The sequence below is a fragment of the Strigops habroptila genome, chromosome 19, assembly GCF_004027225.2.
Source record: "Strigops habroptila isolate Jane chromosome 19, bStrHab1.2.pri, whole genome shotgun sequence".
Classification (NCBI taxonomy): domain Eukaryota; kingdom Metazoa; phylum Chordata; class Aves; order Psittaciformes; family Psittacidae; genus Strigops; species Strigops habroptila.
In genome coordinates, this window is record NC_044295.2 from 2,000,546 (window position 1) to 2,023,978 (window position 23,433).

At 59.9% G+C, this 23,433-nt stretch overlaps 4 protein-coding genes across 5 annotated transcripts; 3 read left to right on the forward strand and 1 right to left on the reverse strand.

The window, feature by feature from the left end:
* Positions 1-126: 126 nt before the first annotated feature.
* Positions 127-12,807, reverse strand: EZH1 (enhancer of zeste 1 polycomb repressive complex 2 subunit). Its single transcript, XM_030508405.1, has 20 exons — positions 12,761-12,807; positions 12,132-12,252; positions 11,497-11,625; positions 11,256-11,375; positions 10,128-10,248; positions 9,355-9,528; positions 8,357-8,459; positions 7,953-8,116; positions 7,047-7,138; positions 6,163-6,343; positions 5,785-5,981; positions 5,346-5,437; positions 4,815-4,855; positions 4,155-4,280; positions 2,968-3,146; positions 2,721-2,816; positions 2,346-2,427; positions 2,129-2,209; positions 1,819-1,903; positions 127-1,714 (listed from the first exon to the last, which is right to left on the reverse strand). Exons 1-20 carry the CDS (start codon positions 12,769-12,771, stop codon positions 1,654-1,656), a joined length of 2,256 nt encoding a protein of 751 aa, XP_030364265.1. The 5' UTR covers positions 12,772-12,807; the 3' UTR covers positions 127-1,653.
* A 655-nt stretch (positions 12,808-13,462) lies between these two features.
* LOC115617698 lies at positions 13,463-16,442 on the forward strand. Of its 2 annotated transcripts, XM_030508541.1 has the most exons (6): positions 13,463-13,788; positions 14,204-14,242; positions 14,377-14,403; positions 14,707-14,848; positions 14,938-15,031; positions 15,641-16,442. In XM_030508541.1, the coding sequence occupies exons 1-6, from the start codon at positions 13,734-13,736 to the stop codon at positions 15,902-15,904; spliced, it is 621 nt and encodes a 206-aa protein (XP_030364401.1). In that variant the 5' UTR covers positions 13,463-13,733; the 3' UTR covers positions 15,905-16,442. The 2 variants fall into 2 exon arrangements, with proteins under 2 accessions (XP_030364401.1, XP_030364400.1); XM_030508540.1 differs by lacking the exon at positions 13,463-13,788 and having other exon boundaries at positions 14,056-14,242.
* A 68-nt stretch (positions 16,443-16,510) lies between these two features.
* RAMP2 (receptor activity modifying protein 2) lies at positions 16,511-18,782 on the forward strand. Its single transcript, XM_030508548.1, has 4 exons — positions 16,511-16,791; positions 17,711-17,827; positions 17,913-18,015; positions 18,316-18,782. The coding sequence occupies exons 1-4, from the start codon at positions 16,731-16,733 to the stop codon at positions 18,569-18,571; spliced, it is 537 nt and encodes a 178-aa protein (XP_030364408.1). The 5' UTR covers positions 16,511-16,730; the 3' UTR covers positions 18,572-18,782.
* Positions 18,783-19,010: 228 nt separating this feature from the next.
* On the forward strand, positions 19,011-21,559 carry VPS25 (vacuolar protein sorting 25 homolog). Its single transcript, XM_030508549.1, has 6 exons — positions 19,011-19,107; positions 19,207-19,352; positions 19,439-19,492; positions 19,791-19,879; positions 20,301-20,376; positions 20,906-21,559. Exons 1-6 carry the CDS (start codon positions 19,061-19,063, stop codon positions 21,016-21,018), a joined length of 525 nt encoding a protein of 174 aa, XP_030364409.1. The 5' UTR covers positions 19,011-19,060; the 3' UTR covers positions 21,019-21,559.
* The last annotated feature ends 1,874 nt before the right edge of the window (positions 21,560-23,433 follow it).

The window sequence follows — 23,433 nt, forward strand, 5'->3', positions numbered from 1 at the left end:
CTGCCCACAAGACCCGCTGGGCTCTGGGTGCTGACTGCCACCAAGGGGGCCCAGAACAGGCAGGGGACAGGCAGGGGACGCAGCAGACTCTGCCCCCCGGGGTAACAGAGGCCAGCGAGCCGCAGGGGGGGTTTCGCTACCACTTTATTATGACAAAGGCTACAAGCCACGTTATTTGTAAAGTGCATCATTATTATCCACTGTCAACAAACCACAGACACAAGCCTGGCCTAGTGCAGATGTGGCCAAAGTGGCGAAGGGCGCTGAGCTGGGAGCAGAGCCGGGGGGGAGCCGGGCGGGCGCAGGCGGGTGCTGGCATCTACAAGCACTGCTCCAGACAGAGCCAGACCCCTCCGAGCCTCAGGAGGGCAGCATGGACAGCACAAGGACGGACGGACAGACAGCCTGTGGTACAGCGCTTGGCTCCTGGGTCAGGCCGAGCATCTCGCTCTATCCATGGACCATGGCAGCAGGGATGAGCTGTGCCATGGGCACTCCAGGGTTCCCCAAAAGAGCCAGGCAAGGGCCCAGCACTGCTCAAGGTCTGCAGTGCCCCCAAATGCTGCCCCCCCAAAGGGACAGGGGGCTCTGCCCAATGCCCCATCCCAACATCCCTGCAACAGAGCTGCAGAGCAGCGATGGCCATCTCAGCCCTCTGTGGTCCCTGCACCCCCAGAGCACACACAGGACCCGGCTGCTGGCCGAGAGGAGCAGTTTAAAGTGCTTTTCTTTTTCTTTTTGCATGCGGTGCTAAGGCCAAACCTCACCCTGCAGAGAATGTTTCCCCTTTATCCCCAGGGCCAGGGCCAGGCCCCTGCTCCTCCAACGGGGACTGTCCTGGCAGAGGAGGGAGGACCCAGAGCTCGGGGCAGAGGCATCCATGCGCCAGCTCCAGCATGAGCCAACAACCACCCCACAGCCACCAGGACACACCAAAGGGCTTCCTCAGGCTCACGGGGCTCTGCTGCCTCCAGACTCCTCTTGTGCTTGCAGCAGCATCCCCATAACACCATTTCCAATCAGCTCAGTGGCATTCCACTACCCAAAGTGACTTTTTGCATAGTGCTGCTCTCCCCATCCCCATGCGTCCCACCACCCACGGTGAGGTGGTCCCTGTCCCCCAGCCAGCTGGGGCAGAGGGGAAACAGCCTCAGCCACAGCAGCCCAGGGCGTGCTGCAGCCACCTCTCTATGGCTTCAACCCTGTTGCTGTCCCCATCAACAGGACAAAATGAGCAGCGAGAGCAGGCACCCGAGACTGGAGCCTATTCCAGGGGACGGGGCTGGTCTCGGTGCAGGTGGTATCACAATCGCTCTTGTGCTTCCAAGCAATCAGTGGAAAATGGAAAGAGACTTTGGGGCTGTCCCTGCTCCTGCACCGCAGCTTTTCTGCAAGCCCCAGCCTCGGTCCATGGCTCCCTGCAGCCCGGGCAGGCAGAGCAGAGCTCCAGTGCCTGCCCCTGCCCAGCGCTGGCAAAGCTGCCCCCGGCAGCAGCCGCTCACGCTCCTGCCCCGAGTCTCTCTCTGGGTGGGAAGTAGCACTTGTGACACACTCAGCAACGGGAAGAGCAGCAGTCATGTCAGCGTGAAGCAAACATGGCATTGCTTACAAGGTGCAGCAGCAGGGTGTGCTGGGGACTGCCCCACATGGAGCCTAGATGATATCCGTCTCCCTCTCTATGCCGACATACTTCAGGGCGTCTGCCTGGCTGTACCTACAAGACAGGAAAGTCACGGCTGCTGCAGTGACCCCCGTGTTCCCCACAAGGAAGCGGGGCCAACCCTGCACCCCCATCCCCAGCAGCTGCTCCCCAGGTACCTGTAATCGAAGAAGAGCTCCTCTCCCGCCTGGATCGCCCTCTTGGCAAAGATCCCGATCCGGTGGTCTCCATTTACCATCACCACTGCAACAAAGAGACATCAGAGACACGGGGCTGCGGCTGCAGCCCATTGCTCCTGCAGCCCATTCCTGCCTGGCCACACCAGCGGGAAGGGGGCTGGCTGCGGAGAGGAGTCTCTGTCCAGGCTCAGGACAACTTGGGACCCCAGGGAATCCACCACAATCCCAGAGTTGAACAGGACCCCAGAGAGCCACCCCACAGAGGTCAGACCAGGCTGGGATGTCTCACCTTTAGCATAGCAGTTGGGGTTCACCGAGTGATTGGCAAAGCGGATTTTATTTCCTTTGCGGGTGGCATCAACAACAAAATCTATAAAAACACCAGAAAAAGCCCCAAACTGTAGCATGGACGGGCCTGTTCGCAGGGGCTGCAATTGCCACCCAGCCACCAGCCCCTGCCAGGCTGCCCAGGCCTCATCCAGCCCTCGCAGCCCCAGGCCAGTTACCGTTGTTGAGGTTGAAGAGGAAGCTGGACATGTACTTGTCATAGACCTTTCCTCGCCGGTCAGCCTCATCCTGCGAGATAAGCTGGAGAAGGAGAACACCTTGAGAGACCCAGTGCCCGAGGGTACAGCGAGGGTTGCTGTGCGGAGCGGGACTCACCTCCCCCCTGCCCTCCCAGCCCAACGGCAGGAGCTCACCAGGGCTCCAGGGAGGGAGCAGAGACAGGAGCTGGGGCCCCAGGGAGCAGCATGTACATGGCATGCTCCTGCATGGTGGAGGGTCTAGAGGTACTGCGATGGGTCCCAAACAGTGCAAGATTCAGTCTCCAAACCTGGTCAGACACAGCACAGCACCCCGGCACAGGCAGCAGCACTCACCTCACCACAGTACTCAGAGATGAACTCGTTCTTCTGCACAGATTCCTTGATGAAAGTCCCCCAGCCAGCGACATCCGATGGCGCCAGCAGCAAATGCTGGAGCCATGGAGAAAGGGAAGCAGTTATGGTCAGCAGGGCCACCACCACCCAGCACACAGATCCCACCCTGCTTCAAGCAGAGTGTGCAGCAGGGCTCTGCCGTTACCAGCCGAGGCAGCCCCCGCCAGCAGCCCGGTGCTGTCAGTACCTTTTTGAGGCCCCGCTGGATGCTGCAGTTCTTGCAGGACACCACCTTGCAGTCCCAGTGCTCCGAAGCGCCGCAGGTCAGGCAGAGGTCCGGGTCACACTCCCGCACAGCCAGGTAGCACGGGCACTGCTTGGTGTTGCACTGGGTTTTACAGCGGCAGCCCGGGAAGCGGTTCTGACCTGCAGCAGCACAGCACAGGGCTCTGCACCAAGACGTTCCTCAGGCAACAGAAGGGCTACACAGCATCCCTGCCCCGTGGAAGCTCCTCCTGAGCCAGGTCTCACCCTCGCAGGCCCTAGGCAGGTTCAGGACTAAGCCTGTCTGTGACTGAGGGCCACGTTGCCTGCCCACAAAAGGAAGGTGCCTTTGCGCTAATGCAGAGCATTACATCCACTGTGCTCTGGGCAGCAGACAGGAGCCCCCAGCCAGCATTCCTGCCCCCAAAGTGACCAGGACAGTACTCACCAGGAGCACAAGGAGTCGAGGTGAATGTGAGGCAGCCTGGGCACCAGAGCTGGAAGTGAACCAGGAAACACTCTGTGTGCACACTCACCCCCAGCAGAGCACAGACCATGCACAGGGTCCTTCCCAGCTGCATGGCTGGAGATGCCCATCTGCCTCTTGGGACTAGTTATGATGGTTGAAAACAAACTGCTTTGATAATATAAACATAACAGCCCAGTAAAGGGAATCCTGGAGCCTGAGCTGGCTGTCTGTCACCCTGTGGTCCTTCCAGCCCCAAGCTGTGTCATAACCCTTAACAAATCCACCCGCAGAAGCCACACCAATGTGGACAAGTGTAGTTATCTCCATTGCAGAGCTGGGAATGTGAGCCCAGAGAAGAAAAATAGCCATGGCAGAGCAGTGACTCAATTCCTACCCTAACTGCTGGCCACACATCCTGCTCTCAGGGAACCACAGCATCACCCGTGGTTGCTGATGCTGGATAGAGGCACGCAGATGGGTATTCCCTAACAAGAGCACATATCTCAGCCGTTGAGTCACGGGGCAGCACGGAAGAGTTTCCCTTTGGACTTCAGCAGACTGCTAATCGAGCTGCTGCAGATGGGCAGAGCAGCGAAGGCAGGAATAAAGCCTCTAGCAAGTAGCAGCTCTGGACCCTCCCTGTGGCCTGTGCCAGGAGAACCAGCTGCTTTCCCCCCCCATAGTCCCAGGTTTTTCCTTACAGTCAGGGTTGCACTGGCAGAACTTCTCACAGAAATTCTGAGTCATGATGCAAGGGCAGGAGCTGTCACAGGGGTGCTCGGGATGGTCACAAGGCTGGTAGTTGTACACCTGGGTAGGTGAATTATCTAGAACAAGAGGAGAAACGCCCGGGTTAGAAGCTGCACGTCACAGGAACGATTAAAAGCAGCACACGCAGGGCTCTGGAGCTGGGAAGCTGCAAGCTCCCCGTGTGCCTGCAGAGGGCAGGGAGCCCAGCAGCACCCAGCACCCAGCTCCTGCAGGCACATGGCTGCGATCACCAACACCCACAACTGCTCTGCCACCAACAGCAGGGCCGGACACCAAACCTCAGCCTCTGCTCTGGTGGGATCAAGACCAGGAGAGGCTCTGGCCAGGCTCAGGAGCACTGGTACCACGGCACCCCGAGGAGCAGGGCCAGGGGACGCAGCCGTGGGGCTGTGTGACCAGGGAACCCAGTGGGACGCAGCCGTGGGGCTGTGTGACCAGGGAACCCGGTGGGACGCAGCCGTGGGGCTGTGTGACCAGGGAACCCGGTGGGACGCAGCCGTGGGGCTGTGTGACCAGGGAACCCGGTGGGACGCAGCCGTGGGGCTGTGTGACCAGGGAACCCGGTGGGACGCAGCCACAGCCAACGTTACCTTTCTTCAGCTGAATCTTCCTGCAGTGCGCAGCCCACAGCCTGCAAGAGAAGCACAGAGGGGCTGAGGGGACACGGGAGCCTCCGTCGGGAAGAGCCGGCCGCAAGCGCTCGGCGCGGCAGCAGCAGACGGGCGACTCCAGCTTCATGCATTAACAGCCACCAGGCAGCCAGAAACAGGAGAAAGATGAGAATGATGCAGCTGCAGCTGCAGTTATTTAAGGCAAATGCTAGAGCCAGAATAATACTGGACGCACTGGGATCAGCACACACAAAGCAGATCATGAGCCAGGGAGCCGAGGCTATGGCTGCTGTGAGAACACAGCACTGCCCACCCCTGCAGCACCCAGCCTGGGGCCACAGAGCCCCCAGCACCAGGGACAGGCCAGGGCCAGCAGCACCAGCAGCCCCGTGTGACAGCGGGATGTGTGCACAGATGGGAGCCAGATGGGGATTACCAGGAATGCGTTGGCACAGAAAGCAGTGGATCTGGTTGCATTTTAAGAACAAAACAAGCATGTCCAACACTTGCCTGTGCTTCCTTTTCTTCTTTTGGGATGGATTCATTAATTCGTTTGTTGGCAGTTTTGTTATAAGCGATTCTTTCACTGCAAACTGAAAGACCTGCCAGAAAACAGAAGGAAAAAGACAACTAAAGTTCAATGCACTCAAGTTGTTTTTATGTAAAGCATAAACAGGAGTGCAAGGACACACACAGGGGGGCTCCCAGTCCCAGTAAGCACTCCTGCCCCAGTGCCACTGCTTCTCTTGGCTGGGATTCAGGAGCGCCCACCCTGCCAGCGCTCAGCCAGGCACCCTGCAGGGAGCCAACTAGGCTGGTCCTGTCAACAGCCAAGTAACACCACTGAGCTCCACCAAGAGTTGATGCAACATGTTCCTCGGGGCGATTTGCTGCAGAGAGGAGAAACCAGCAGGCAAGCTGCGGTGCTGCTGCGTCCCCAGGCCCCCACCTGCTTGCAGGTCTTTGTTCCCAGCAGCCTGGCAATGGAGCAGAAGTTGTTGAAGTAGGTCCCGTGGAAGACGCGGAAGAGCGACTCCTCGGCTCCCGTCCACTCGACCGGCTCCTGCGGCGTCTCCACCGCAAACAGCTGGGAGGAGGCCGGGCTCAGCTTCTGCTTGGTGGGTGTCTGGCAGCGGGAGTTTGCCTCTGGCAGGAACGGGAGACATTGGACCATGCACAGCATGGGAGAATGCACCCACCCGCGGGCAGCAGAGCCCAGCAGTGCCCAGCGCCGGCTGGGACGGTGGCACTGGCCCCCTTGCTGCAAGGCAGCACTGGAGCCACCGTCACACCTTCCCAGGACAGAGCCCCCGGGCTGGTGCCGTACCTGAGGAGCTGGAGGCCCACTCGTTGCCCGTGTCTCGGTCGCTGTCGCCCTCCCTCGCCTCAGTGACGGTGGAAGCTGGGGTGTTTGAGCAGGAAGCACCCACCACGTGGTGCCTCCGGCGGCGCCGGCCTGAGCACTTGGACCTGGGGTTGTGCAGCGCAGCAAACTCCTTGGCTCCCTCCTGCAACCAGAGCAGAAGACAAGGTGGGTGGCGGGTGACCAGGCGACACAGAAAAGGCTTTTGCACAGGTCCCGGCACAAGCTCTTCCACCACTAGAAGATGAAGACCCGCTATATGCGGCCACTTCGGCAGCTGCCCACACTGCACCTTCCTGCTTCACCTTCTTCAGCATCACAGCCTGGTTGGGAGAGAGGCCCTGGCCTCACTCCCCTGCCTCTTGCCCTGCAGTGAAGCTCTCGTGGCCTCTTCCTCTGCTCCAGCCCCATGGCTGCCCAGGACACCCTGAATCTCAGAGCTGACACCACCGCAGGCACCCACCTCTCTGCAGCCACTCTTGCCCTATAACCCAGCTTGACTGCAGTTCTGAAAGGGCATTTAAAATAGCTCAAGCCTTCCTCACACATACTGGAGCCTTCCCTCCCAGTGCTTTTAACCTGAGCTTCATTTTTCAAATGTTCCACAGGGCGCAGGGAAATCATTTGTCACCAGTTTCCCACCTGCCACCTATGAGCTTAGTCTTCATTGGAGATTTGCTAATAATAATGCATCTGGTAAGGTCTGCATCTGGATTCCCTGAATCCAACAAGGATTAGAACTAATTCTGAAAGACCAGAGCTGTCAAAAGGACCCAGAGGGCTCTGCAGGGCTGGGCTGGCCAAGCCACTTCTACTGTGGTTTCAAAAGCAGCAATGCAGAAACATACCAGCCAGAGGAAACAGTCTGCTCCACAAGGATCTGGCTCGATCTTGGTCTCTCTATTCTTTCGTTTGTACACATTAGGAGTAGCATGAAAAGCTGAAAAAATAATAATTATCTTTACTATTAGCACCCTCCAAGAGCCTCCCCACACACTGCAAGGGACGGGGCAGCACAAGCTCAGCAAAGGGAAGTGGGAGCCTGAGGCAGGCAGCAAGAGCCCTGAGCAGCTATTCCGGCATTGGAGAAGGAGGTGGCAGGACTCCAACCCATGCTCCAACCTGTGACGGGGACTCGGCAGCAGTGGGGGAACACTTGGGAAGGAGAGGCCATAGGAAAAAGATCTGCTTTCAGACTGAAACAAAAGGACCACATGATCTTAATATTACATCTTTTAATAAATAATTCACTGGAAAGACTCCTGTGACTTTCCAAAGAGGCCCTTAGACCTGAGAAACAGCAGGTCCAACAGCATCCAAAAGGCTTTGGGCAGGACAAACCGCAGGAACATGACTAAGATGAAGCTGTAAGTTCCAGTGAAGCAACAAAACACAAGGGCATGTCCAGACTTTGGAAGCGAAACATTCATGCCTTTCCCTGATGAGCTTCTGCAAAGCAAGAGTGAAGTCTGGTCATGGCACAAACTGCCCGGAGGCTCGAGCGTGGAGCAGTGGTGAAAGGGGGACGGCCACGCAGGTCAGTCCCATCCGTCTGAGGAAACAAGTGGAGCCGTCTGTATAAAAGGCTTCTGGGCACCTGTGAGCTCCTAAGGCTCCACTGCAACCTCCGGGGAGGCACCACCCTCTAAAGCCTGCGGCACAGACACTAAGCACGGCGGGCAGAGGCACGAAGCACTGAGGAAAACCGAGGAGAGAAGGGCTCTAGGGAAGCGTCCGGCCGAGCCTGCACTTACGATGCAGAAAGCAGTCGTATTTGAAGCAGCGGCGGCAGAAGAGGGTGTGGAAGGAGTGCAGGGACTGCTCCCGCTGCACCGACTTCGCGCACGGCCCGTCTATGTTGGGAGTGCACTGCGGCGGCAGCACGTTCGGGTCCGACACTTCCGTGAGCTCCCGGTACCTGTGGACACACAGACACCCACAGATGCACACACCCGCCTCCTGTGGGACACTTCACACAAGCAGTGACCATCTGCGGCAGCAGCGCCCACGTACCCGGAGGCTAAACTAAAGCTGCTCTGCTGGCGGTGCCTGCAGCCAGGTGAGCTCTGCTTTCTGCTCAGGGCACAGCCCTGTTTGCTGACATACTGATTTCAACTGCTGCTAAGACAGGGAACAGACAAACGCAGCACAAATCTACCTCTCTTTCATATCCTCTGGGAAGCCATATTCAGGAAACATGGAAGAAATAGCAGTGAATATCATGTCATTCGGAAACCGCTTCTTTGAACACTTCTTGTTACCTAAGAAGAGGAGAGACAATTCCTCAGTTAAGCCGGATGTGAACATGTCTTTCCTTCTTCCACAATGATTCCAGTAGGTGTTCAGGATTGTATTTTAAGAGGCAGAAATGTAATCCATATACAATGGATAAACCTTTTGCCCTGCAGCTAGGCCAAGACATTTCCAGATGCAGTGCTGCCACTTTAGAGCTGCAGCATCCCAATGGAAGCACTAACGACTTCTTAAGGACCTAATGACTTCTTAAGGACTTAACGACTTCTTAAGGACCGTCATCACTGTTTGTTTTTACCAAAACAGGATTTGCAGACAATGCTTTTCTACGTTTACAAAAGGTCCTGGTATTTGTGCTACCCACATCACCATAAACCAAAGACAAAGGCAAAAATAGCAGTCAGCATTCCTAAGGTCATGTAGGACACACGAAAAATCCCACAGACCAGAGCTATCTCTACGCAACAAGAGCTCCAGGTGGCACAGGAGAGGGAACAGGAACAAACACATGGAAAATGGGTCTGGAAGGGATTTGAAACTGTCCACCTTTGCCTACAGCAGAATCAGATCTACCTACCAATTCCCCGGCAGGTGCCTGCCAGACCAGCGCTTCGAAACCTCCAAGAGCAGAGCTCCCACAGCCTCCTCAGATAACACCCACTGCTGCTAATCTCACCGTGACAGGGTTTTCCAGATGACTCATCTGAATTTTTCCTCACCACACTCTAAGCTGGTGACTTCTTATCCTGTCCAAGGGGATGGTGACAACAAGCGACTGCCCCCCCTGCTTTTGATGACCAGAACCTGCCAAGCTGGTCACTACCCTCAGCGACACGTTAACAACCAGGCAGGGCAGGATGGAAACGTGACCAACAGAACCCCAGTTTCTGTGGCCAAACCCACCTTCCACTGAAATTCGCTTTCTTTTCCTTGTGACTGGCAGCTCCTCTTTCCCATCCTCCTGTTTAACCTCAGAATCATTGTGTCCTTCCTCTTCCTCATCCGAGTACTGATTGAGGGCATTCACCAGCTCCAGGAACACAGCATCGCTGATGAGGACTGACCCCGAAATCATTTCTGAAACACAGAGATGTCAGCCAGCTTGTGGCGGTGCCATCCTTTTCCACATTCCTTACGGTGGTAAATCACAAGCCAGCCACACAACACTTTGCAACCAGAAGCTTTCTCTCAGTTCTGAAGGGATAGGTGGGATTTTAATGCTAGAGAGTCACAAGAGCAGTGTGTATCATTTGTGCCATCTGAAGACAGGGCACACCAGAGCTTCCCGCTGCTCTCCTCCCTCCAGGCAGAGGTTTATGATGGGGTAGGCAGCACTGCAGGGAATCACGCTGCTCTGCATTTCTGAAAAGCCTGATTAAAGTCTTGACTGAGGTCATCAGCAAAGCGAAGTTGCTGAGCTCCTCTTAACACATTGTTCAGCATCTTGGAGCACGTGAACCCCCCTGAACAAGAGCTCCAGAACAAGAGCCTAGAATGGAGCAGGATATCGAAAGGCAGGACCGTGTCCCTGCAAACTAGAACAGCAGGCATGTTCCTGGGTTTCTACTGTAAGAGCTCCCACAGAAATGCTGGCTACTGCTGCCACCTTTTGACTTCTTAACTACTTTGATATGTTACTTGCAAGAGACTGAACGGACGGTGCTGACTGTTCTTACCTTCCTCTCCATGGACTTTCCCATCATAGTTATTAATAAGTTCTTCAATGAAAGTTTCATCTTCTTCCTTCACCTCATCCCCCATGTAAGGGATATTGCACAGAACAGTTTCATCCTCCACCTGCAGAGGTCAGATACAACTCAGAGCAGCGGCACCTGCAGACTGGCTGAGGCTGCTCCTGCCCATGCAGACCTGCAGCACAAAGCAAAGCTTCACCCTCCCCAGCTGCAGTTTCAGATGCCTCATCCCTGACATTTCATTGTTATCCTGTGCCAGGAGCATAAATCTGACCCCTGGAAGCGCAATTTGCTTTAAAAAAGAAGAGCAGTGCCTCCGAGGCTTGCAGAAACTCAGAACCACACATGCTGCCAGGAATAACAAACAGCCAAAACATGTCAGAGACATTGTGCTCAGGCAGAGTAGAACTGGAACAGCAAAAGGCAAACCGGTAACTCGCTCCCAGAGGAACACAGCCAAAGCTGAGGAGAGTTCTCATGTTAACCACAGGAGCAAGGACATTGGCTCTCCATTGCCATGGCACCACTGGCTGGCTCTGCATTACAGTCCCTGGTCTCACACCGCTCCCCGGTCTGCAGCGGGGGGCAGCTGCCCCACAGGGTGCAGGGACACATCCACACCCCAGAGCAGGCAAAGAGCCAGGCCACGCACAGGCCCACTGCTTAACACGTAATCTTATCAACATCACACCAAAACCTGCATTTAAATCACTCCCCTTTCTGCCACCATAGAGGAACTAGCCCTCAGTAGCACCCTTACAATGACACCAGCAGCGTAATCCAGCCACAAAGGAAAGGAGCTGCCTGAGAAATAAAAATCATCATCGAGAAGGGAAGAAAAATCTTCAGGGGGAAAAAAAAACAACCCACCAAACAACAAACCATATCTGCTCCTTGAATCCTCTGAAATAACAGTGACCCTATAAGGAGACAGCACAGATAAAAGGCTGTTTTATGGGACACAACAAAACAGACTAACAGTGTCCATCATCTCTTGAGCAGGCATTGCTTGAAACAAGTGGGTTGAAGAAGGCCCAATCACTCCACGGCCATGTCACAACCACACACAAACCACCAGAAGCCCTTGTGCCCCAGAGCCTCCCTACATACCATGAAGTTCTGCTGAAGAGGGGACCAGGAGTACATAATAGGCACCAGTGCCACCGTGTTCAGGGTCCTCATGTACAGCGTCTGGCTGGGAAACCCCGGGAAGATGCTCTCAACTGTACACTGGAACAGGAGGACACAGAAGGGCAGTGAGGAAACAACCGACCCCGTGTCCGCACAGCTCCCTGCAGAGCCCCACTTCCACTCCACACTTCTGCTGCTGAGCCCCTTTCCCTCTCCACACCTGCTTGAGGAACGGGTGCCCGCTGACGGGCTTCATCAGCTGCACCGGCTGCACACGGAGCTTCTTCCAGTCTTCATTCAGGATCTGAGTCTTCTCGTGAACCTTCGCAAAGTTGGCCACAAACAGAGCCTGCAGTGAGGGAAAGCAGCACTCAGAGCTTAAGAAATCACCCTGAGAACATTAAAACCCTTCACGAGGTGCTGGTTTGAGCATCAGAAATGTAGGCAAGGCAGAGCATCTCAAACTGATACTTTTAGAAGGAATTCGAAGTAAACAGCATTGGCATAAAACTCTGCTGAAAATCTTCCCAACAGCCAGTAGCTTTTGGTACCTCCTGATCCCAACCAACCTCCTCTAATATCCTGCCTGCGAGGAGAGGAGCAGCAGAGTCCCCTGCAATAGGGAGACACTTGAAAGACCAAGTAGAGATGACTCCCCTTTGCTGCAGCTGCACAAGCACTTCACCAGCACAACGCTGATAACGCAGCACCAGGAGGAGCAGGATCCCTTCCAACTCACCCAGCTTTCAACCGGGATACAGCTGAGCAATCCACAGGATGAAGCACCTGAGAGCTGCTCAAGTGCTGCCAGCTGAGGCATTCAGGAAATACCCCCTCAGCCAGAGCCGTCTTTACCTTAGCTCCCATGTTTGCCTGGAACCTCTTGAGCTGCCGGAGGCGCATGTATTCAGACTTGACTTTCCTTTTCCAGTAAATGATGCACTTGGACGTTGGAGGAGTAGCGATTTCCATTTTCCTGTAGAAATACAGGAGGAACGAACATCAAATAACGGGGAGCTTAACCCTGGGCGCGAGCGCTGCCAGAGCACAGACCCCGCGGGGTGTAACCGCATCGGGGACTTTAACTCGGAAAGAATACCCGTGTGAACCCGCACGAGTTCCTGTTTGCGAACACGCGCGGCACCGAGCGCACCGAGAGGCCCGGCCGCCATGCGCTGACCGGGCCCGGGCCCGGCGGCGGCTCCCGAGGCACCCCCGGGCATCCCGCACCCGGGAAGGGACGAGCCGGAGCCCCGGGGTGCGCTGCGAGCCCGGCCTCAAGCTGCGCCGGTTCTGCGGGCTCCCAACCGACCCCCCCCCCGCCGGCCGGGCCCCAGCCTCTCCCCGCGGGGCCGCACGGCTGCGGCGGTGACACGCACCGGAGCGGGCCGAGGCCGCCCAGCGCCGCTGCAGCGCGGGAGCGGGGCCCGGCGCCCCTGCCCCTGCCGGTACCGCGGGTCCCCCCCCCCGGGCCCCGCACTCACTCCTCGGCCATCCCGCCGCCCCTGCGCACCGGCGCATGCGCCGCGATAGTCCCGCCCCGTTAGAGACCCCGCCTCTCACGGTACCCACGCCCCCTCCCGCGCCGCCGCCGGTACCGGGGGGTCCGGGCACGCGGGTGTTGGGCGCTCTGGTTCCGAGCCCGCAGCGGCGGGACCCGGTTCTCTGCGTTCAGCCCAGAGACCCCCCGCACCGGCTGCGGGGAACGCGCCTCACCCGGCGCTTCCGAGCCCGGTGCCCGCACACGTTTGGGTGCGCCCGGTCCCGTCTCCCTGCGAGCTCTCCCCGGCCCGGTCCCGCGGGAAGCGCTTGGCCGGGCAGCGCCCGTCCCCGCCCCGGCTCTGCCGCACTCCGGGCCCGGGGAGAGCTGGGGCCGCCCTCCCCGACGAGGCAGCCCCGGCTCCGGTGGCCGCTGCGCTTCTGGCCCCCGAGCGGCCAGAGGCAGGCCCAGAGACCCGGGGGACGTGGGTGCCGCATCGCTGCGGGGCGATGGCGGGGCTGGTCCCCGCGGCCGGGCGCGCCCCGAGCTTCCTGCGGCGGCGCCCGGCAGGAAGCGGCTGTTGGCGGCGGCCTTCCTGCTGCGGGGGCCCCGGCGGCGGGAGCGGGTGGTGCTGGGCTCGGCCCCGGCGAGGGTCCCGTCCTTCTCCTTCCCCCCGCTGGACGGGAACCGGGGGCTGCGGTCCGGGGCGCCGCTTCCCGGTGGGAGGGAGTGGGGGGCCCCGCTCGTCCCCCGCAGTCACCCCGGCGGGGCCGCCCCGCACCCGCAGCCCCGCACCGCGCCCGCACCTGATGCCCTTGGAGCTTTGCTGAGTCAGACGGGGTGGGAGCGCGGCGTCCCCCCGACCTTCCCGGGCATTGGCTCGGGAGCGGGCGGGCAGCGCTGGGGCGGGCCGGGCACCGGGATAAACCCCCCGAGCACAGCCCCGGCCCGGCTGTCGCGGGCCCGGTGGCAGGAGGATGCTCCTCGGGGCACGGATCCTCTGCTGCCTGCTCCTTGCCCTGCTCCAGCGTGGTAAGAGCAGCCCGGAGCTGGGGCTGCGCGGTGCGGCGAGGGGGTAGCAGCCGGTGGGGCTGCCCAGAGGTGCCCAAAGGGTTGGGCACAGGGTCTGGCCTGGCAGCCAGTCCTCACGGGGTCCCTGGCCTGTTTCTCGCCTCCGGTCCAATGTGTCCTCTCCTGCCTTCCCCTCGGAGGATGCTCTGGGCAGGGTTTGCCCTCGGGGTTGGTGTTTGCTCAGAAACCACTCTGCCTCTGCTGCAAATGCCAGGGCAGAGCCAGGAGCCAACTGCTCCCCTTTCCTCCCCTCGGCCCAGTCACCTCTGCTTTGCTCAGCTCGGCCTGGGAGGAGGAGGAGGCATGTCTGAGATGCTGGGAGCATCCCAGCTCGTGCCCCAGTGCAGCCCGGGCATCCTGTGTCTCCTTGCTGCAGGGTTTGGGGACACAGAGTATGGGGACCTCGAGGACGAAGGTAAGACCTTGGTGCCACAGTCCCAGCGTGGCTGTCGCCCTGGCTGCCGCAGCATTGTCACAACCATGGGCTCTGCTGCCCTCACACAGTCCTGCAGGTCCTGCTGGCGCTGACAGCACCATCTGTCCTTCCAGGTTACTACGTGTACCTGGATGAGGATGGTGAGTAGATCTGCCCTCCCTCTACCCTGGCTGTCCTTCCCACCCACCCGCAGACCTCCTGTGGTCTGTTCTGGGGCTCACAAGGGCCCAGGTCCCAGCGTTGCTGAGCCCACAGGGCCCCCATAGCCATAGACAGCCCCAGCGGGGACCCCTAGGGCTGCACGTTGAACTCCCGTATGGCAGACGGGTCCACAATGGGCAGAGCTGGGAGTGTTCCCCACGGATGACCCCAAACAGCCCCCTGAAAACCGAAATCGGGGGAGAGCCGGGGGGGCATCCCAGGGTCTGGCTGGTGCTCTGCAGAACTGCCGGAGGTGCTGGGGGGGGCAGCCCGCTGCCAGGACACCTACCAGGACTGGATCTCCCTCTACTGCTGGACTCCCTTCCACGCCACCCTCATGACCACCCCTGAGGGCAGCCGCTGCCACTGGGACCAGATCAGCAGGTGGGTCAGTGCCAGCCCCGGTGGTGCCGAACGCACACCCAGAGCGGGGTCGCTGCGGTGGACGTGGCCTCACGCTGCCCCCTCTGCAGCGCCTACAGCGAGCTCTCCGGCTGCACCCAGCTGCTGGCCCAGCTCCTCTCCTGCCCCTGGCCCAGCTCCGTCCTTGACGCCTTCTTCCTGCAGGTTCATGCTGAATACTTCACCAACTGCACAGGGGCTGAGCCCTCTGGGCCGGGCGTGATGCCTCCTGGCCTGGCTCTGGCTGTGGCTGTGGGGCTCAGCTGCCTCGTGCCCCTCGCAGCAGCCATCGTGCTCATCAGAGCCCCAAAAGTGGCTCACACCCCAACCCATGCGTGCCCGCGTGCCTGCGAGGAGCCAGCAGCTGCCCCCTTCCTTCCCAGCCCTGGGAACTGAGGAGTGGGCCGGGGGTGCAGGGGACAGGGCAGAGCAGGAATGGGGGTCTGGGCATCCCTGGGAATGCAATGGGTCCCCTGGCACCAGGGAGGGGGAAGCTGGACTTGGGGCTCCAGATGCCTGCATCTGCCCCAGAGCAGGGGAGAGTCGGGAGAAGGGGATTGGGGGCCTGACCCTGCCTGGGATGAGCCCATTCCCTGCTGGCAGGGAGGGATGGGGATGCCAGGCTGGGGAGAGGGGAGCCCCGAGCTTTGGCTGGCAGCCACTGTCCCGTCCCTGCCCATCCCGTCCCTGCCCATCCCCTCCGGACACCTCAGGAGCAGGGCAGCTGTCCCAGCCCCACGGCTGTGCTGAGATCATTGGGTGTCTCCCTGGCAGAGGCTCCCGCCGCCCGGCCAGAGGCTTCACTGGCTCCAACCAAGAGCGGGACCAGGGGGCTTCAACCCTGTGGCCCCCGGAGTGCCAGGGCCTGATGGCTTCCAGATGCAGCCGCTCGCTCATGAAAGGTCCCGCACTGCTCCGGGGCGGCGGTGGAGGGTCAGGCTGCTCTGCCGGGATGTTTGCCGGGGAGCGCAAAGCCCGGCAAGATCATCTTTCTGCAGCAGGGAGGGTCCCTCCGAGTTGTACTTCATCACGCTCTGATTCCACTCTGTGCATCCCATGGGCGGGTTGTTAAAGGGGAAGCTTTGGATTCACATTCTGCCCTGGGCCGGAGGTGAAATGAGCTCACTCGGCCTCAGCCTGGTCCTGGGGTGGGAATGCCGCGGGGCAGCGCTGCTGCAGGGGGATGCGGGCCCCATGGGCAGGAGCAGCGCCAGGAGCGAGGGGTGCGGGCTGGGCGGTGCGGGAGGAAGGCGGCGTGGCCGGGGACTGGCAACGTCGGCCAAGCCTCTGCCCTGTCCCCACCTCCCCGTCTGCATCGGCCTCGCACCGCGGGCAGGTCATGCCACCACCCGGCCCTCCTTGGCTGAGGCAGGGCCCGGGGCTGCCTCGGCGATGCCCTGGGGCAGGTGCCCAGGGGAGGCAGGAGCCGCGGTGTCGGGGCTGCGGGTCCCCTGTGCCGGGGACATTGTGCTTCCCCGTCCACTCCCCCCGCTGCCGGGCTGCCTGCCCTCCACGCAGGAGACGAGGGATTTCACAACCCAGCCCAGACAGGATTAAAGAGAAATACACAAGTAAACAAATAGCGGCCTCGTAAAACTGGACGTGCTGCGCGGGGAGCGGAGCCTCCGGGCTGCCGGGTGAGGCACGGGCTGCCCGGGCGCCGGCGTGCGGGAGCGATGCCCGTGGGGGCCGGCACCGCACGGTGGCGGGATCCCGCCGGGAGAGCCGCTTTAAAGCAGCGCTGAGCAATCTCATTTTTCACACGTCTCCTGTAGTCAAACTGCCCCTGTCAGAGGAAAGGAGTTGCTTCCTGTTATTTCCATTGAAATACTTGTCCCGGTCGTTAGCCGCAGGCTTCTGCGGGATGGCACCGCGTGCGCCGACGGGCTCCGGCCGGTTCTCCCGAGGGTTCTTGCTGCTCTGCGGTAAGTGCGAGGGGGGCGGGAAGCTCCGGTGCCTCGCACCACCCCGCACGGGGGCCCGGGGCCGGGGTCTCGGCTCAGCCCCGCCTGGGCAGTGAGGACAGCATTGCCTGCATGGCCAGGAACCAGCAGTGGGCAATGGGTGCTGCGGGGCAGCCCCCGCCACGCTCATCCCCGAGCTTTTGGCAGACGACCCACAAGAGCAGCTGGGGAGCCCCACGATGCCCCGGGCTGGGGCAGGAGCTGTGGCACCGCAAGTGCTCGGGCAGAGAGGGGCTGGACTGGGCTGTTGGGGCGAAGACCAGGACAGGGCAGGCTGCCCTTGGTGCAACTGCTGTGCCAGCCTAGGAGCACCCCATGGCTGTGCCGGAGCTCCCCATGAGAGGCCCAGGCAGGGCCCACCGGGGCAGTTCACCACGCGTCCAGCATTGCTGCCCCATGCCATGGGCTCTAGGCCGAGGGCGGAAGACGGACAGGATGGTTTCCTTGGGCTGCAGGGCTCTGCTGTTCCAGGCGGGATGTGCCCCACGCCCATGGCAGGCAGCGCTGGGTGTGGGGCAGCCGGCGGGTGGAGGGGCTCTCCAGCAGTGCTGTGCTGCGGCCAGAGCTTCCTTTTCCTGCCCCAGCCCTGTCTGGCTGCAATGCAGCCACCCAGGGCAATGGGGCGGCCCCTGCGGTGGCTCCCCATGGGCAGGGGGTATGGCTGCCCTCACGCTGTGGCCCAGGGCCCGCAGCCCCCTGATGCCCCTCCAAACCCTTGGGCAGCTGCCCGCAGCCTGGCTGGCCCTCCCCAGTCCGTGCCTGTAGGGCTCCGGCAGCACACTTCCCTGCAGCCCCAAGGGACACCCCAAACCAGTTCCCTCCTGCGCACCCAGCTCTGCCGTGTCCGTCCCCTGCTGACCCTGTCCCCCCCACTCCGCAGCGCTCCTGGGGACCGGGCTGTCCCCTGTGGTTGCCGAGGTGGAGGGTTTTGCCCAGGACGCCAGGACGAGTCCACCCGTGGCCATGGCCATGTTCAACTGGACGGAGCAGCTCGTGGGTGAGTGCTGGGGCTCGGCCAGGGCCGGGCAGGGGTGCAGGGCTAGCTCTGCACCTCAGGGTGAACCCCCTCCTTTCCCCTGCAGAGGAGACGTACACCAACCTCACACAGAAGTGCTGGGATTTCTTTGTTGAACTGATGAGGAACGTGACAGCATCAGAGCTGTGCGAGTGGAAAGTCATCAGCAGGTACGGGGTGGCTGGAGACCCCCCCGGGCAGCGCTGCAGCGGTACAGGGGGCTCTGCCAGCACTGGGGATGGCCCTGGCTGGGGAAGCTGCATGTGAGGGCATTGCCTGTGGCCCCTCCATCCCCAGGGCCACATGGTGGGAGCAGCTCCTGAGACAGCGGGAAGTGTTTGATCAGGGCAAAGCCCCTGGTCAAGGTTCCCAGGGCCACCTTCTCCTCCGGCAGCTCCTGTGGGTCCTGCAGCCACCTTGTGTCCCCACGTGTCCCCATCCCCTCCCAGCGCCCTGTGCTCTCTCCCCAGGCCCTACAGCTTGCTGCAGGCCTGCCTGGAGGACTGGGCTGACCACCTGCACTACGGCTACCCCAATGCGCTGGCGGAGCAGTACATCTTCCAGAGCCACCACCGCTACTTCCACAACTGCACCCTGGAGCACCAGGTCTACTTCGACCCGCCCGAGGACGTGCTGCTGGCCATGATCATCGCCCCCATCTGCCTCATCCCCTTCCTCGTCACCCTCGTCATCTGGCGCAGCAAGGATGGCAAGGCCCAGCCCTAGCGCTGCAGCTCGGGCACCGCGGCTCCGGCTGCCCCATCCCACAGCGGGCAGAGACCGGGCAGCGGCCGTGCGGGTCCCATGCACATGCTGCCCGCCCGGGGGTGGGGGGGGCCGCCGCGGGGGGGTCCCGGGGTTACCGGCACACGCTGCTGGGGCAGCCCCCCTGCCCCGCTGGTCACGGATGGGGATTAAACACTTCTTCCCCCCTACACGTGCCGCTGGTTCTTCCACCGCTCGTTCCCATCGGGCATCGCTCCGGTGCGGCCCCGCCGGCAGTTCCTCGCCGCGGGGCAGCGCTGGGCGCGGCTGGAGCCCGCAGCCCTGGGCGGGGAACGCGCCCGTCGCGGCACCGGGCAGCGGGCACCGGGCAGCGGCAGGGGCCGGGCCGCCGGCCGCGGGGGGGTGGCTTATGGAAGGGGCGGGGCTCCGCGGGGCGGGCCGGAAGCGCGCCGTGCCCGGCGGAAGGCAGCGGCGGTTCCGGTGGCGGCGATGAGCTTCGCGTGGCCGTGGCAGTACAGCTTCCCGCCGTTCTTCACGTGAGCGCCGCACCGGCACCGGCACCGGGAGCGGGGCGGGGGGGAGCGGGAGCGGGGCCGGGGGGGGGGCCGCGGAGCCGCTGACCCGAGTCCCCGCAGGCTGCAGCCCAACGGCGAGACGCGGCAGAAGCAGCTCTCGGCCTGGTGCGCGCTGGCGCTCGCCTACAGCCAGCGGCACCGGCTGCCCGCCATGACCGTGCGGGAGGCGCAGGACAGCCCGCTCTTCGCCAACCGCCGCCTGCAGCGTATCCTTTGGGGCCCGCTGCGCCCCGTCCTCTCCCCGCAACCCCCTTTCCCGCGGCCGGTGAACGTGTCCTTAACCCGCGCCCAGGGAAGCTCCCGCTGGAATCCATCCAGGTGGTGCTGGAGGAGCTCCGCAAGAACGGTGGGTGCTGTCTGTCCGTCCCGTCCGGTGCCCGCGGGGCGGGAGGGGCGGCAGCCGCTGGGCGGGCTCTGTCTGCCCGGGCCGGTCCAGGGCCCTGCCTTGCTGGGGTGGATGGAGAAGAGGGTCCCGAAGGACCAATTCCTTCCCGTACATGCGGAGTGCACAGAACCGGAGCGGGGAGAGGCGGGAGCCTGCAGCTCCTGGGGGCGTCATGGCCAGCACGTGTCACAAAACTTGTGGTTTGATCATTGTCATAGACCTGTGCTCTGGTTAAACACCTTTTCCTTGTTGATTTTAGGGAACCTGGAATGGTTGGATAAGAACAAAACCAGTTTTCTGATCATGTGGAGGAGACCAGAAGAGTGGGGGAAGCTCATCTATCAATGGGTGAGGATGCAGACGCAGTGCGTGGGAGCGCTGTGACCACTGGGATACTGTTCCTTTGCTTCCTCCCTGCTTTTACCTTTCTTCTCCCATTTCCCTCTGTCGCAGTGAAGCACAGAGACATTAACAGCTTTGTACGTGCTATAAGGTTCAGTTGGAGCCACGGGTGCAGTTGCCTTTGTATGGCACAAGACCTTATTGTGAAACACGTGGCTGAAGGAGCAGAGGGGCAGGGAAAGGAACCATCTGAGTTTCCTTAGCTGTTGTTTCTTGGCTCTCCAGTGCCCCGGGGTGTTTCCAGGGTATTTCTGCTCCTCGGATGATGTCCATGTTCCATTTTGCTTGCGCCGAGAAGTGTGAGAGATCATGCCAAGGGTGTTAAATCACACGGATAAGATTTGTTATATTGCTTTTATGTTTCCAGGTGTCGAAGAACGGCTTGACGAACTCCGTATTCACACTGTATGAATTAGCCAGTGGAGATGATACAGAGAACGAAGGTAAGGTCGTGTGTCTTGTTTGGAGCAGGTTTTCAGAGCACGCTGATGATGGTGAGATTGTAGTTTTATAGATTAAATGTTTTTGAATTGCTTATGCAAGTCCACCAGTTTTATTGCTTACCGCTGGCAAATGGTCCTCTGAAGGCTCTTTTACAGCCTTGTATGAACATCTCCCTTTGTTCTCACTGTTTGCGTTTAAACCTCCCCCCGCCCCAGCTCTTATCTGGTGCAAGGTGTGGGGTGTTTTGGGTTTGTGTCTAGCTCCCGTGCTGCCTTTGGGACTGCTGTGACTCATTCCCTCCTGTCTGTTGACCTTCAGGCTTTGTTCCTGATCGAGCGGCATCAGGATGAGTCTCTCAGTGTAGCTGTAACTCTGAATTTGCTGTAGTGTTACAGTGCTGGGGTCTGAGAGGTGCTGTTCAGAGCCCTCTGCTTTGCTGCCGCCAGCCCCTGGTGGGCTTTGCAAGCCTCCTTGTTTCCTCATGTGATTTTCTTCTCCCTGTTGATGAGGATTTCTGTCCTTCCCTAGAGTTCCACGGCTTGGATGAGGCGATGCTGCTCCGTGCCCTGCAAGCCTTGCAGCAAGAGCACAAGGCTGAAATCATCACGCTGGACGATGGCCGAGGTGTCAAGTTCTTCTGATAGGAGCTCCCTGGCTCTGCCCTGGCTGCCGGAGCGGTTCTCTGTGAGGGTTTGCTCTCCTGGCCTGAGCTCAAGCCGTGGCTGAAGCAGCTGCACACTCGGGATTTCTTGGGGCAAGGAGAATCTGCGAAGCCTCCCAAAGACTCCACTTCTTAGAAACATTCAGAGATCTTCTGTCTTTTCTCCCTGTTGATTGTGTTTGAGAGGCTAAAGCTGCTCTAGAGAGGGACCACCCAGAAGTGAGATGCTGGGACTGCTCCTGCTGCTGATCCCCATCCCTGAGGGCCACAGAGTGTCCTCTTCGGCTGGTCAGGCTGAGCCTTGCGGGGCAGCCCCTTCCCTCCTGCTGCCCAGTGCTTGGGCTCTGCCCCACGGCATCGCCAGCGTGGGAGCGAGCACAAGGAACTGGCTGTCGCTACCGCGCTGTGGAAGCCCTTAACAGCAGGATGATCCATGCTTGCTGCAAAGCAGGCTGTGCAGCGGGGTGGGGTGGCTGCCAAGGAACTAATTTGAAGTAATTAAAATGAGTTGTATTTATAGAGCAGCCTGGATGTTTTCGTCTATCTTTATTTTAACATCAGGAACCAAACAAACAGAACAGTGTACCAGATTCTTGCCCTTCAGCCACGTTTCCTTACTGCACCAGTGGAGCGCAGCAGCATGCTGGAGCGTTGCACAGCATTCCCAAGTGGGAAGCAGACAGCACAAGTGCTTTTCTCCACATGCCGGAGCCACGGGCTGTGTGGGCCCTTGCTGCCTGTCTTGAGGGCAACATTTACTGTCCTTTTCCACGTGCAGGCTGCTGATAGCTGAGGGGATTGCTGCAGAGGTGTGTGGTAAAGCCTCTGCAACAGCGGCTGGTGGAGGATATGACTAAGGTTTTAGATTCCTGGTACAGATAACGAAGTGCCCAGCTCATCAGAAACCACCACCCAGCCTGTGACCAGTAAATCCTGAATTGCTGACGGGGGAACCTGTGCCAGAATCACACTCGCCTTCCCTGTCCTTCACCCGAGCACTTGGTGCTGGCTGCAGGCAGAGGTGGGGTTCTTTGCTGGAGCGACCTTTGGTCATTCCCAGTGTGGTCGCCCTTGGAATCCAGCTCCCCAGCACACTGCATCCGTCTGTCCCAGCTGGCGCTGAGCAGCCTGTCCTGCCCTGGCAGGATGACTTGGCGCTGCTTCGGCTGCAGCCCTCGTCGGCAGTGGGTGGTGTTCATTGTAGACGAGATGCTGGAGTCAGGCTCGGTCTGTGGGGTGGTGAAAGGCGAAAACGTCCTGTTTGTAGCTGAGTTTGATGGGTGTCCTGGCTTCATGTGGGCATGGCCGGTGCTACAGGTGGTGCCCAGGGTTCCTCTCTGTGCTGGTGGATTCCTGTATGACAGCACTTTTCTGCTGGAGAAAGGCACCGGCAGCACTCATGATGAGCCACTGACACACGGGGCTAATGTGGTGTCTGATCCTTTCTGGAGACCACTGGCCCTGTGGGTGCTGAGGTGACTGGGGTGAGCGAACAGGATGGCACAGGAAAGGCTGTGCTGTGCCAGGAGCCCTGCGGCGTGTCCCCACAGTGGGCACAAGGCTCCTGCCTCTGCAGCCAGGGAAGTCTCTGTAGGGACCATTTGCTACCAGTATCTGCCCTGGGCTTGTTTCGATGTCTAAGATCTGCCTCTTCCTCTCCCTGCACCCTTCCCATACCCCTGCAGCCGTGTTTCTGTGCTGGCTGCTCTATGCCTGATGGCATCTGTGTTTGCTCTGGATAAGGAGCCGTTAGCAGCCAGGCCGGGGATGTTTGTGTTCCTTGCTCTCTGTATGCATGATGCCGATGCCTCAGCATTGTGTTGCGTGTGCTGCGTGTAACCCGACTGTCCTTGAGTCAGTCTGTGCTCTTAATTAAATTTGCTCCCTTCGTAGGAAATGGCTGATGTGACATTAGATAAGCCTAAACCAGCCTTTTTCTTTCCAATGCAGTCCTGGCAGTGATTCACTTCTCTCAGCTTCTTACTTAGTTGCTTACTTAGTGGGAGAAGGAGGAGGAAGAGTATGTTCCCCCTTCAGAATGGACACTGGGTAATATTCCTTTTCCCACACCCTCTCTGCTGGTTCCGAAGGGTTGCATCCAGCTGTGCCAGCGGGGTCCTGTGGGACCAGCTCCCAGCAGTGGCTGTTCCCTCTGCAAGGAATGGTGCAGCCTGTAGCTGGGGTGAGCTCAGCTCCTGCAGCAGGTAAAACAAAAGCCCTTTGAACCTGGCTTCCTTATCTTTATTCAGCACCTCATAATGTTTGATGGGGTAATCACGGCACTGGGACACCAGAGCCAGCGCAGAGATGCTGTGGAGCTGGCCTGGCGCCAAGCCCTCAGGTGCTGGGTAGGGATGGAAGAGTCATGATCAGACTGCTCAGAGGGAGCGTGGCA

What these genes read in the sequence shown, in the direction of transcription:
- EZH1 (XM_030508405.1), bottom strand. An exon ending in AGGCAAACATGGGAGCTAAG is followed by an intron (nt 11,626 to 12,131) that starts GTAAAGACGGCT and finishes CCCTCACTGCAG; the next exon opens with GCTCTGTTTGTGGCCAACTT. An exon ending in GAGCTCTTCTTCGATTACAG is followed by an intron (nt 1,715 to 1,818) that starts GTACCTGGGGAG and finishes CCTGTCTTGTAG; the next exon opens with GTACAGCCAGGCAGACGCCC.
- LOC115617698 (XM_030508540.1), top strand. Translation starts at nt 14,131, where the DNA reads ATGTCTGAGATGCTGGGAGCATCCCAGCTCGTGCCCCAGTGCAGCCCG. An exon ending in TGGGGACCTCGAGGACGAAG is followed by an intron (nt 14,243 to 14,376) that starts GTAAGACCTTGG and finishes CTGTCCTTCCAG; the next exon opens with GTTACTACGTGTACCTGGAT. An exon ending in TTGACGCCTTCTTCCTGCAG is followed by an intron (nt 15,032 to 15,640) that starts GTTCATGCTGAA and finishes TCTCCCTGGCAG; the next exon opens with AGGCTCCCGCCGCCCGGCCA.
- RAMP2 (XM_030508548.1), top strand. Translation starts at nt 16,731, where the DNA reads ATGGCACCGCGTGCGCCGACGGGCTCCGGCCGGTTCTCCCGAGGGTTC. An exon ending in AGGGTTCTTGCTGCTCTGCG is followed by an intron (nt 16,792 to 17,710) that starts GTAAGTGCGAGG and finishes CCCACTCCGCAG; the next exon opens with CGCTCCTGGGGACCGGGCTG. An exon ending in CTGGACGGAGCAGCTCGTGG is followed by an intron (nt 17,828 to 17,912) that starts GTGAGTGCTGGG and finishes TTTCCCCTGCAG; the next exon opens with AGGAGACGTACACCAACCTC.
- VPS25 (XM_030508549.1), top strand. Translation starts at nt 19,061, where the DNA reads ATGAGCTTCGCGTGGCCGTGGCAGTACAGCTTCCCGCCGTTCTTCAC. An exon ending in CGCCAACCGCCGCCTGCAGC is followed by an intron (nt 19,353 to 19,438) that starts GTATCCTTTGGG and finishes ACCCGCGCCCAG; the next exon opens with GGAAGCTCCCGCTGGAATCC. An exon ending in GGAGGAGCTCCGCAAGAACG is followed by an intron (nt 19,493 to 19,790) that starts GTGGGTGCTGTC and finishes TGTTGATTTTAG; the next exon opens with GGAACCTGGAATGGTTGGAT.